This window comes from Pseudophryne corroboree, chromosome 10 (assembly GCF_028390025.1).
Source record: "Pseudophryne corroboree isolate aPseCor3 chromosome 10, aPseCor3.hap2, whole genome shotgun sequence".
NCBI lineage: Eukaryota > Metazoa > Chordata > Amphibia > Anura > Myobatrachidae > Pseudophryne > Pseudophryne corroboree.
Window position 1 is genome coordinate 173,064,105 of NC_086453.1, and position 13,482 is coordinate 173,077,586.

The following is a 13,482-nucleotide window of genomic DNA, read 5'->3' on the forward strand; positions in this document are numbered from 1 at the left end:
AACTGGGGCGTGGCTCGCGATCGAGGCATTACAGTGAAACCACACACCCTTTTTGCTGAAGCCACGTCCCCTTTCTCTGAAGCCAGACCCCCATTTTTGGAGGACGAGGTGTCCCGCTTGGTGCGTTGTCAAAGTTGGGAGATATGGTATACTGTTTCATAGACTGTAAGCTTTTAGTAAAATAGCAGTAAGCACTATAATTACCAACTGTTCCTACATTCAAGCTATAAAGGCTTATCACTGGAACTTCCCTACTTTTCAGTATAATTTTCACTGTAAGTTACCTGACTCACTATGGTCTTACAGTTAATTTCAGCTCATACTTATAAATACAAACAAATTACATTTTAAACTTGTTTATTGAACAAGCCATAATTACCTTTCCAGGGTCATCCTTGGATCGAGGCACTTTCAGAAAGCACTTGTTCAATGACAGGTTGTGACGTATAGAATTCTGCAGACAAAAAATAGAACACAGAGACATCAGCATTCTACTGTGGTAGAATGTTATAAGATGTTATTCAAAAGATTTTACTTTGTTCTGGCTTAGAACATAAAATTTCCTTACCTACCAGATCTTTCAAAACATCACAACAAATTGTTATGTTATTTTGTATGCTAATCAAAGGATGCTATAAACAAATTGCGACTAAAACTTGTCATCACTATTGTTAAAAATGATTCATTTAATATGGGTTTTAATCAGAGGTGCAAGCAGGAAAAAAATTCTTTGTGGTACTGTGTGTGCGTGCCAAAAAATGGGTGTGGCCACATGCCACACATGGCGTGGCCAATGAAAATGGGGGCGTGATACACATATGACCCCAATAGTGCAATGCCAGATATACATATGCCACCAATAGTGCCAAATACACATATGCCCCCAGTAGTGGAGTGCCAGATACACATATGCCCCCACAGTGCCAGATATGCCCCCCACAGTGCCAAATACAAATATGCCCCCCCAGTGCCAGATACACATATGCCCCCAATAGTGCCAAATACACATATGCCCCCAGTAGTGGCGTGCCAGATACACATATGCCCCTACAGTGCCAGATATGCCCCCCACAGTGCCAAATACAAATATGCCCCCCCCCCCAGTGCCAGATACACATATGCCCCCCACAGTACAGGACTCTCAATATCAATTTCAGATCATGCTATTCGGACTGTTGTCGCCTCAGTGAGCATTCAAAAAGGGGATGTTCACAATATTGAGAAGAATTATATCACTCCTTACATGGACGATCTACTAGTAAAATATTACAGAAAAGGAAAGTGCTGTCTGTGTAGATATTTTCATAAAAACAAATTATTTATTATGGAAAACACATACACAAAATGCATACACATCAATAAAACCATATACACATATGAAGGATATAAAATATATCACTCTCAAATGGCGACTGCAGGATATAAAATAATAATAATAAAAGCCCATTCCAGGGATGGCTAAATGCATACAGCATGGCTGGAGCCTCAATTAGAAGTTACACCTGGAACCTATTTAGAGGCTCCAGTTTCTAAGCATGATCCTACACACAGTCGAACATCGAGTGTTGCTGCTTTGGACAGAGCACATAAGACAAGTCTTGCAACCCAATCCTGTATTGGTGCATTTACGCATCAGTCTACTGGGCAAGATGGTAGCCTCATTCAAGGAAATTCATTATGGCTAATTCCACTACAGTATATTTCTATTGGATCTCTTATCCAGAAGGGCGAGATCTCACCTGTGCACAGACAGGATGACTCACCTATTCCCTCAGTCCAGAATGTCTCTCTTGCGGTAGTTACAGACACCTCATCTAATGGCAGGCCGCTCCTTAGGAACATGAAACGGGTGCATGCATCTGTGGTTGGGGGATGGAAACCATAGGCTCTCGGTTTCAAGGGCGTTGGTCTGACCCAGAATTTGGTCTGACAAAGTTGAGAGCAGTCTACAAAGCCTTGTATAAAGGGTTCCCTCTGCTAAAGGGGTCAGATAATACAGGTACAGTCCGTGTCTGTTGTGGTGTACATATACCGTCAGGGTGGTACAAGGAGTAGAGTGGTGATGAGGGAAGTATCTCGAATTCTGCACTGGGCAGAAGAGTTATGTCTTGCCGAAATCGTCCATCTTCGTACTGGGAGTGGACAATTAGTAGGCAGATGTCCCAAGCAGACAGAACCTACATCCTGGAGAATGAGCTCTTCTTCCCCAGGTGTTCCTGCTCCTGATCTCCCGGTGGGGGTGGCCCCAGGTAGATCTCATGGCGTCTTGGCACAACAAAGAGGCTTCAACAATATTACTCCAGGACCAGAGATTCAGAGACAGTGGCAGTGGATGCACTGACAGTTCCTTGGCTGTTGCACATGGCGTACTTATTCAACCATTCCCACTACTTCCGTGACTCCTCGAGCGTATAAGACGAGAAGAGGCAACTGTAATTTTTCTGACTCCGGATTGGCCACACATGCCGTGGTATGCGGAATTTCTCTCTCCTCATAGACGACCAACATCCTCGGCCTATACGAGACAACCTACTTCTGGAAGGTTCCTTGTTTATCCAAACGTACGAAGGTTACGTTTAACGGCTAGGCTGTTGAGAAGGCATTGCTGAAGTGCAGAGGTATTCCAGATGCGATAATCCCTACTAAGCTGCGGGCACGGAAGAATAGTAACTTTATAGCATTACTACAGGATTTGGAAGGCCTGCATTACCTGGTGCAGAAGAAGTAAGGTCTCCGCCGCGATTATCCATTTAGGCTGTTTCCTATGTTTTCTCCAATCAGACCTGGAGGTGTGCTTGCGCTTGGGATTGTTGAAGATACAGGTTTCCACTTTATAAATTTTTCCCAAAAACTTTAGCCTTCGATTCCGGAGACACAGACGTTTTAGCAGGTGGTGTTATGACTGTAACCTCCTTTTGTACCACCTACAACACCTTTGGATTTACAACTTGGTTTTGGAGTTCTTCCAGTCTCCCGCGTTTGAACCTATGGAGACTACGTACTTAAAATATCTCTCCTGGAACTGGGTGTTTTTCCTGGACCTGGCTTCGGCTACTGAACTAGGGACCTTATTTGATATTCATAAGGAAACCCGCCAGTATTCTTCCAGAAGGTGGTTTCAACTTATCATTTGAATTGTCAGATTGCTTCGATTTTAAACACGGATGTCTCCGTGTGTACCCCCCTTAAGTGGCAAGGAATACGGAAGATATTTACTATTCACTTCTGTTCAACTCTACAACTACCCTTAATCACACAGAAAGGTGATTAAGGGTAACTGTAGAGTTGAACAGAAGTTACATTTATTGATCATGAAGCCCTTGCAATCACACCAACCCAGAAGAACACACAAAACATGAACTTCCGTTAAACTTGCCTAAGAAACTTTCCATTATTATTAATATACAGTATATGAATATTACAGAAAAGGAGATTTATGGTAGACTTACCATTGTTAAAGCTCTTTCTGCGAGGAAAACTGGGTTCCACAGGGAATAATTCGGGGTGCAGAGATGGATCTTGATCTAGGCACCAACAGGTTAAAGCTTTAGGTGTCCCAGGATGCATTCGGGCCTCCTCTATAACCCCACGTCCAGGCACGGTGAGCTCAGTTTCGTTAACCAGTCAAATGCAGGAGCAGGTAAAAGAGAAGGCAGATGTTAGTCACAATGAACCACAATCTCACAACAGGAGAAGGGACCAGCGGCTAATGCCATACAAACCCATAGAAGCTAAGTGCGTCAGGGTGGGCGCCCTGTGGAACCCAGTGTACCTCGCAGAAAGAGATTTAACAATGGTAAGTCTACCATAAATCTCTTTTTCTGCAGCAGGGTACAGTATTCCACAAGGAATACATTGGGGATGTCCTAAAGCAGTTCCTCAAGGGAGGGGAAGCACATTAGCGGGTATGAGAACTCGGAGTCCAAAGGAAGCATCCTGGGAGGCGGAAGTATCAAAGGCATAGAACCTAATGAACGTGTTCCCTGAGGACCACGTAGCCGCCGTGCACAACTGTTCTGCGTACGCACCATGGTGAGCCGCTCAAGAGGGTTCAACAAACAGAGTAGAATGGGCTTTAATAGCAGCAGGAGCTGGAAGTCCAGCCTGTGCATAAGCTTGTGCAATCATAATCCATCTTGCCAAGGTTTGCTAATTCGCAGGCCAGCCACGTTTGTGGAAACCAAACAGTACAAAAAGGGTATCTGACCTCCTAATAGAGGCAGTTCTCTCCACATATATGCAGAGAGCCCATATCACATCCAAAGACCATTCTTTGGTGGATAATTCAGAGGAGATGAAGGCCGGAACCACAATGTCTTGATTAAGGTGAAAAGATGACACCACCTTAGGTAAATAAACAGGACGAGTTCTAAGAACTGCTCGGTCACGATGAAATATCAGAAAGGGTGGACGACAGGACAAAGCGCCTAGGTCCGACACCCGTCTGGCAGAGGCAATAGCCAGTAAAAACAGGACCTTAGCTGTAAGCCATTTAAGGTCCACTGACTCAAGAGGTTTAAATGGAGACTCTTGAAGGGCATTCAGAAAAACAGACAAATCCCATGGAGCCACAGGAGGGACATAGGGAGGTTGAATCTGCAATACCCCCTGAGTGAAGGTATGAAAGTCAGGTACAGATGCTATTTTTCTCTGAAACCTCACAGACAAGGCAGATATGTGAACCTGGAGGGAGGCCAGACGAAGGACTAAGTCCAGGCCTTGTTGCAGGAAAGCCAGGATTCTGGACGTCTTGAATCTGTGAACACCATAGTTCTTATCAGCACACCAGGTGAAATAGGAATTCCAGACTCTGTAATAGTTCGGGCAGATGCCTGGTTTGCGGGCCTTCAACATAGTTTGGATGATCAGAAAATCCTTTTGCCCTTAGGAGTGTAGCTTCAAGAGCCACGCCGTCAAACCAAGCCTGGCCAGGTCCCTGTATGAGAAGGTCTGGTCGTTGAGGAAGTAGAAGAGGACGCTCTATCGATTGACCCTGCAGGTCTGAGAACCAATGCCGTCTGGGCCACGCTGGAGCGACTAGAAGTAGTATTCCTCCGTCTTGCTTGAACTTCCGCAGGACCCTGGGCAGGAGTATCACTGGAGGGAACACATAAAGGCAGCCAAAAGTTCCATGGAATGGATAGTGCGTCCACGAATGCTGCTTGAGAATCCCTGGTCCTTGATCCGAAGACTGGAACTTTGTGATTGTGTCGAGACGCCATCAGGTCTACATCTGGTAGGCCCCACTTGTTCACTAGGAATTCAAAGACTTCACTCTCCGGTGTGCATGTCTTGATGACTGAAGAAGTCCGCTTCCCAGTTGAGGAACCCCGGAATGAACACTGCCGATATTGCTGGCAGATGGCGTTCCGCCCAACGAAAGATTTTTGACACTTCCATCTTTGCCATGCGGCTTAGAGTGCCTCCTTGATGGTTTATGTATGACACCGTGGTGGCGTTGTCTGACCGTACTTGAACAGGCTTGTTCTGTACTAAAGGCAGGGCAAGAGACAACGCAATGAACACTGCCTGCAACTCTAGAATGTTTATCAGGAGGAGTGATTACTCCTTGGTCCACTGACCTTGGAAAGAGTGTTGCTCCAACACCGCGCCCCATCCTCTCAGCCTGGCGTCCGTTGTCAGGACCCAGTCGGGGATCCAGAAGGGACGGCCCCTGCTTAATTGCTGGTCCTGAAGCCACCAGGTCAGCGACAGACGAACCTCCGGAGTCAAAGTGATCACATGAGACCTGATCTGATGAGGTAGGCCGTCCCATTTGGAATGGATTAACCTCTGCAGAGGGCAGGAATGAAATTGAGCGTACTCCACCATGTCAAATGCAGACACCATCAGACCCAGTACTTGCATTGCCGAATGTATCGACACTATGGGCCGACAAAGGAAGCATCTTATCCTGTCTTGAAGCTTCAGGATCTTCTCTGGAGACAGAAACAGCCGTTGACTGTGCGTCCAGCAGTGCCCCCAGGTGCACCATGCTCTCAGCTAAGACCAGCGAGGACTTCTTCCAATTGATGAGCCACCTGTGGGCTTGTAGGAAGCTTACTGTCAGTTGTAGATGGCTGAGAAGGACATCGTGGGAGTTTGCGAGGATCAGCAAGTCATCTAGATATGGCAGGATCCTGATCCATGGCGACGGAGATGAGCCGTCATCACGGCCATAACCTTGGTGAAAATCCGAGGGGCCGTAGCCAGTACAAATAGCAGAGCCTGAAACTGATAGTGGATGTTGCCAATAGCAAACTACAGATATTGCTGATGCGACATGGCAATAGGTATATGCAGGTATGCATCCTGTACATCCAGGGATACCATATAGTCTCCGGGTTCCATGGCTAGTAGAATTGAGCGCAGAGTTTCCATACAGAACTTGGATACTCTCACAAATTTGTTCAATGATTTGAGGTTGAGTATAGGCCGGAAAGACCCATTGGGTTTCAGAACTAGAAACAGGGTCGAGTGTATCCTTTGCCTCTCTGGGACAGAGGTACCGGCACCACCACTCCTGTATCCAGGAGAGAACTCACAACCAACTGTAAAGCGTGCGCTTTTAACGGATCCGAAGGGATAACCGTGGTGCAAAACTGGTGAGGGGGACGTCTCTTGAAGGAGACTGCGCACCTGTGAGAGACGATTTCCCGCACCCATGCTTCTGCAGTGGTCTTTATCCAGACCTGGATGAACTGTTGAAGTCGGCCTCCCACCCTTGGATCCCTCAGGAGGAGGCCCGCCCTGTCATGCGGTACGCTTGTCTTGTTTAAAAGCAGTGTTATTTAGATTGTTTGTTTTTCACTTCTGGTCCTTTTACACAACATCTATAATCATTCTTACACAGGCACATGTGTGAAACTTTGGTAAACGTTGTTTAAAAGCAGGCTTATGGGCTGCCCAGGATTGTTTTGTTCTGACCTTTTGCATTCTCATGAGGCCGAAAGGAACGAAAATAGGATTTTAATACCTGCCGGTAAATCCTTTTCTCTTAGTCCGTAGAGGATGCTGGGGTCACATCAAGAACCATGGGGTATGGACGGAATCCACAAGAGACATGGGCACTTTAAGACTATCAAAGGGGTGTGAACTGGCTCCTCCCTCAATGCCCCTCCTCCAGATTCCAGTTATAGGAACTGTGCCCAGGGAGACGGACATTTCAAGGAAAAGGATTTATAGTTAAACTAAGGTGAGATACATACCAGCTCACACCTCAAGCATGCCGTACAACATGGCATTTAACACAACGCAAGTCAAAGGCATGAACAACATCAGCAACAGGCTGACCATAAACGTAACACAACATGTATGTAACCACAACTAATAACTGCAGATACAGTACGCAGTGGGACGGGCGTCGAGCATCCTCTACAGAGTAAGAGAAAAGTATTTACCGGTAAGTATTAAAATCCTATTTTCTCATACGTCCTAGAGGATGCTGGGGTCACATCAAGAACCATGGGGTTTATACCAAAGCTCTAGAACGGGAGGGAGAGTGCGGATGACTCTGCAGCACCGATTGACCAAACATGAGGTCCTCATTAGCAAGGGTATCAATCTTGTAGAACTTCACAAAGGTGTTCGAACCCGACCAAGTAGCTGCTCGGCAAAGTTGTAATGTCGAGACCCACCGGGCAGCCGCCCTGGACGAGCCCACCTACCTTGTAGAATGGGCCTTCACCGATTTCGGTAACGGCAATCCAGCTGTGGAATGATCTTGCTGAATCCTATGACAGATCCAGCGCACAATAGTCTGCTTGGAAGCAGGAGCCCCAATTTTATTGTGAGCATACAAGACACACAGAGCCTGTTTTCCTAAGGTGAGCAGTTCTGGCGAAATAAATTTTCAAAGCTCTTACTACATCGAGAAACTTCGATTCCAGCAAGGCGTCAGTAGCCACTGGCACCACAATAGGTTGGTTCAAATGGAACGATGACACCACTTTCGGCAGAAACTGCTGACAAGTCCTTAATTCTGCTCTATCTTCATGGAAGATCAAATAAGGGCTCTTGTGAGACAAGGCCGCCAATTCAGACACCCGCCTTGCGGATGCCAAGGCCAACAGCATGACCACTTTCCAAGTAAGGAATTTCAACTCTACCTCCTGTAAAGGTTCAAACCAATGAGATTGAAGGAATTGCAACACTACGTTAAGATCTCATGGTGCCACAGGGGGAACAAAAGGAGGTTGGATGTGCAATATGCCTTTCACAAAGGTCTGAACTTCTGGAAGTGAGGCCAATTGTTTTTGGAAGAAAACTGATCAAGCCGAAATTTGAACTTTAATTGAGCCCAACTTTAGGCCTGCATCCACACCGGCTTGTAGAAAATGGAGGAAACGTCCTAACTGAAATTCTTCCGTAGGAGCTTTCTTGGATTCACACCAAGACATGTATTTTCTCCAAATACGGTGGTAATGTTTAGACGTTACTCCTTTCCTGGCCTGAATAAGAGTAGGGATGACTTCCTTGGGAATACCCTTTCGGGATAGGATCCGGCGTTCAACCTCCAAGCCGTCAAACGAAGTCGCGGTAAGTCTTGGAACACGCACGGCCCCTGCTGTAACAGATCCTCCCTCAGAGGAAGAGGTCAGGGATCTTCTATGAGTAATTCCTGAAGATCTGGATACCAAGCCCTCCTTGGCCAATCTGGAACAATGAGGATCGCTTGAACCTTTGTTCTACTTATGATCTTTAGCACTTTTGGAATGAGTGGAAGCGGAGGAAACACGTACACTGACCGAAACACCCACGGTGTCACTAGGGCGTCCACTGCTATTGCTTGAGGGTCTCTCGACCTGGAACAATATCTCTGAAGTTTCTTGTTGAGGCAAGACGCCATCATGTCTATTTGAGGAATTCCCCAAAGACTTGTCACTTCTGCAAAGACCTCTTGATGAAGACCCCACTCTCCTGGATGGAGATCGTGTCTGCTGAGGAAGTCTGCCTCCCAGTTGTCTACTCCTGGAATGAAGATCGCTGACAGAGCGCTTGCATGCCTTTTCGCCCAACGGAGCACCTTTGTGGCCTCTGCCATTGCCGCTCTGCTCTTCGTTCCGCCCTGGCGGTTTATGTACGCTACTGCTGTTATGTTGTCCGACTGAAATAAGACGAGACGATTGCAAAGAAAATGTTCCGCTTGCAGAAGGCCGTTGTGAATGGCCCGCAACTCCAGCACGTTTATGTGTAGACACATTTCCTGGCTTGACCATTTTCCCTGGAAGCTTTCCCCCTGCGTGACTGCTCCCCAGCCTCGGAGACGCGCATCCGTGGTCACTACGATCTAGTCCTGGATCCCGAACCTGCATCCCTCTAGGAGGTGAGAGCTGTGTAGCAACCACAGGAGTGAGATTCTGGTCTTGGAGGACAGGGTTATCCTTCGGTGCATGTGCAGATGGGACCCGGACCACTTGTCCAATAGGTCCCACTGAAACACTCTGGCATGGAATCTGCCAAACAATGGCCTCGTAGGCCGCTATCATCTTCCCCAGCAACCGAGTGCATTGATGGATCGTTACTCTTGCTGGTTTAAGAATTTGTTTGACCTGGTTCTTAATTTCCAGAGCCTTCTCCACTGGAAGAAAAACTCTCTAATTCTATGTCCAGAATCATCCCCAAAAACGACAGCCGTCTTGTCGGAACCAACTGCGATTTTGGCAAGTTTAGGAGCCAACCATGTTGCTGCAGAATTCTCAGGGAAAGCGTAATGTTCTACAGTAATTGGTCCCTGGATCTCGCCTTTATCAGGAGATCGTCCTAGTACGGGATAATTGTGACTCCTTGTTTGCGCAGGAGAACCATCATTTCGGCCATTACTTTGGTGAAAACCCTCGGAGCCGTGGACAGACCAAACGGCAACGTCTGAAATTGGTAATGACAATGCTGAACTGCAAACCTCAGGTAAGCCTGAAGTGGGGGATAAATGGGAACATGTAAGTAGGCATCCTTTATGTCTACAGACACCATAAAATCCACCTCCTCCAGACTAGATATCACAGCCTGGAGAGATTCCATCTTGAATTTGAATATTTTTTTTAGGTAGTAATTGAGGGATTTGAGGTTAAGGATTGGTCTGACTGAGCCATCTGGCTTCGGAACCACAAACAGGCTCGAATAAAAGCTTTCTCCCTGTTGCGACAGGTGAACCCTGACAATGATTTGATTGTGACAATTGTGACAATTTTTGTATTGCGGCGCATACCACTTCCCTGTCTGGAAGAGAAGCTGGTAAGGCTGATTTAAAAAATCGGTGAGGGGGGACGTCTTGAAACTCCAGTTTGTACCCTTAGGATACTATTTCTAAAACCCATGGGTCTAGGCCCGAACGAGCCCAGAACTGACTGAAGAGCCTGAGAGGTGCCTCCACCGGTGCGGACTCCCGCATAGGAGCCCCAGCGTCATGCGGTGGACTTGGCAGAAGCCGGGGAGGAATTCTGCTCCTGGGAACCGGCCACGGCCGGTGATCGCTTACCCTTTCCTCTAGTAGCAAGGAAGGAAGACCCTCTGCCTTTTCTGTATTTATAGGGCCGAAAGGACTGCATCTGATACTGCTTTCTTTTGTGGTGCAGGCACATAAGGAAAAAATGATGACTAACCCGTGGTAGCCGTAGATACTAACTCAGCGAGGCCGTCACCAAACAATACACCACCTTTAAACGGTAGAGACTCCATAGCTTTTTTGGAGTCAGCATCAGCATTCCATTGATGAATCCACAATACTCTTCTAGCCGAGACTGCCATGGCATTGGCCCGTGAACCCAAGAGGCCAATATCTCTCGCAGCTTCGTTTAGGTAGACTGCAGCTTCCCTGATATGACCTAGCGTCAGAAGAATGTTATCCCTATCGGGGGTATCCAATTCAGACGACAGGTTATCTGTCCATTTTTCGATAGCACTACTCACCCACGCAGATGCAATGGCTGGTCTGAGTAGTGTACCCGTGGAGATATAAATGGATTTCAATGTATTTTCCTGCCTACAATCCGCAGGATCCTTTAGGGCTGCCGTGTCAGGGGACGGAAAATCCACCTTTTTGGACAGCCCTGGTAAAGCTTTGTCCACAATGGGGGATGACTCCCATTTATCCCTATCCCCAGAGGGAAACGGATACGCCACAACAATCCTTTTGGAAATCTGAAACTTTTTGTCAGGGTTTTCCCAAACCTTTTCACAAAGCACGTTCAGTTCAAGAGAGGGAGGAAAAGTTACCTCAGGTTTCTTCCCCTTAAACATACAGACCCTAGTATCAGGAACAGCAGGGTCCTCAGTGATATGTAATACATCTTTTATAGCCACAATCATGTACTGAATGCTCTTTGCCAGTTTTGGATCTAATCTGGCAACACCATAGTCGACACTTGAGTCAGTGTCCGTGTCGGTATCCGTGTCTGCCAGCTGGGCAAATTAACGTTTTTGTGACCCCGAAGGGGTCTGGACTTGAAACAACACATCCTCTACGGATTTCTTCCAAGCCTAGTTCTGAGACTCAGATTTATCCAATCTTTTATTAATCAGAGCCACATTTGCATTCAAAGCACTCAAAAGATTCACCCAATCCGGTGTCTCGGCGGTGCCGACAGGGTCACTCCCACAGCCTTTTGTGTCCCCAACACAGTCTCCTCCTGGGAGGAGCACTCCGCTTCAGACATGCACCTACCACACGAAGACACACTGGGCCTATAGGGGACAGACCTACAGCAAAGCCTGTCAGAGAGACACAGAGGGAGATATAGCTAGCCCACACCCCAGCGCCCAAAAATCGGTCTAAACACTACAGACAATGTCCCAGACCTGCAGCGCTTTTATAAACTAGAATAATGCACTAAAATAGCTGTGCGCCCCCCGTTTTCCACCCTGTTACTTGTTACAGCAGTGTGAGGAAGGACCAGCGTCTCTGCAGCCATGTGAAGAGAAATGGCGTCGGGCTGTGTGCTGTGTGGGCTAAGCCCCGCCCCCTTAATGGCGCGCTTCAGACCCGCTAATCTTTAAACTTTTTGACACTGGCGGGGGTCCGGACAGTGCCCAGGCCCCTTGTCCGCTGTTGCCAGATAGATAAATGAGGTTTATATGCCGCCAATACACCTGCCTCAGAGGACGCTTCCTTCATATAATAGGCAGCGGTAATGTGAGACAGATATTGTCTGGCCATGTCAGATAATTAATCTGGTAGCTCTTCCTCCAGTGCCTGAACCCAAAGCCCAGGAGGTAGCAATAGTGGGTCAATGTATAGCACCTGTTAGGGAGTAAATAGATTTCAGGCAGTCCTCCACATGTTTGTCTGTCGATTCCTTCAGTGAGGGGACAGTAGTCGAGTAGAAGATACCACCAGGCGGGTGACATGGGAATCCACCGGCGGTGGATTTTCCCACTTGTTACATAACTCTGCAGGGAGAGGATATCGAGCTAAGGACCCTTTAGATAGGGGGAATTTCTTGCCTGGCTCAGACCAGGGTTCTCGGCGTATGTCCACTAAATGGTCAGAATGTGGTAATAGAGTTTTAGTTACCTTCTGACGTTTAAACTTGTCACGCTTCTTAGACACCGCAGTGGAATTCTCCTCATCATCATCAGATATTTGGAGGATCTGTCTAATAGCAACCACCAAGTCAGGGACATCCACCAGTAAAGAAGGTTCCTTGTCAGAAGCATTTGATTCAGTATCTTACAGTTATTTACCCATCCTCATCAGAAGAAACTTCTGGGAGATGCGTGGACTGTGAGGAAGTAGCAGCCCGCTTAGAAGACCCAGGGGCACGAGTGTGACCTATAGCAGATTTATGTCTAACCAAAGATTGATTTAATTTCTGCAACTGGTTAGACAAATTATCCACCCAAGGTGGATTAACCATAGGCACAATTTGTGATTGTAGTGGCACAGGTGATCCCACAGTAGGCGTAAGGCGGTCCACCAGAATACCCAACAGAGTTGAGAACTTAGCCCAGGGTGGCTCCTGATTGGTTGCAGGAGCTGCAGACTGACTGGCAGAGGTATGGCACACATTGCACAAACCATCATGTAAAACTTCCCCCTCAAATAAATCCTTGGTGCATACCCTGTATGATGCGAGAGCGTCCACAGATTTACTGCCCTTTTTGTTAGACATTTCAGTAAAAGCAACAATAGAGCATATGAGTATGATAAAGGCAGACAGAGTACACTACCTGCGAATAAATTCTTTAGTATGTGACAGAGTCCCCAGTACACAACACCTGCGAATAAATCCGGTTGTAGGTGACCAAGTACACAGTATAATACGTATAACCGGTAAATACTGAGACGCACTATATAATTGAACCTGATGCACCTGGTACTGAATTTAGTGATAGATATCTCTAGGAAACACTGAAAATGAAATCTACACAGCAGATACAGGCACACACAGTCACAATGTGGATAATTATTAGTTATAACAATAAAACTGCACTGGACTAGTGTATATATATATATATATATACACACATACATACATATACATA

The 13,482-nt window shown here is 46.8% G+C and overlaps 1 protein-coding gene across 3 annotated transcripts in view; it reads right to left on the minus strand.

Annotated features, from left to right (window-relative positions):
* FOXJ3 (forkhead box J3) overlaps positions 1-13,482 on the minus strand; it is an 886,133-nt gene that overhangs the window by 406,227 nt on the left and 466,424 nt on the right. For all 3 annotated transcript variants that reach the window (XM_063942940.1, XM_063942939.1, XM_063942941.1), the window contains exon 4: positions 380-454. In XM_063942940.1, the coding sequence (XP_063799010.1) occupies positions 380-454 (75 nt within the window). The remainder of the gene's footprint in view (positions 1-379; positions 455-13,482) is intronic.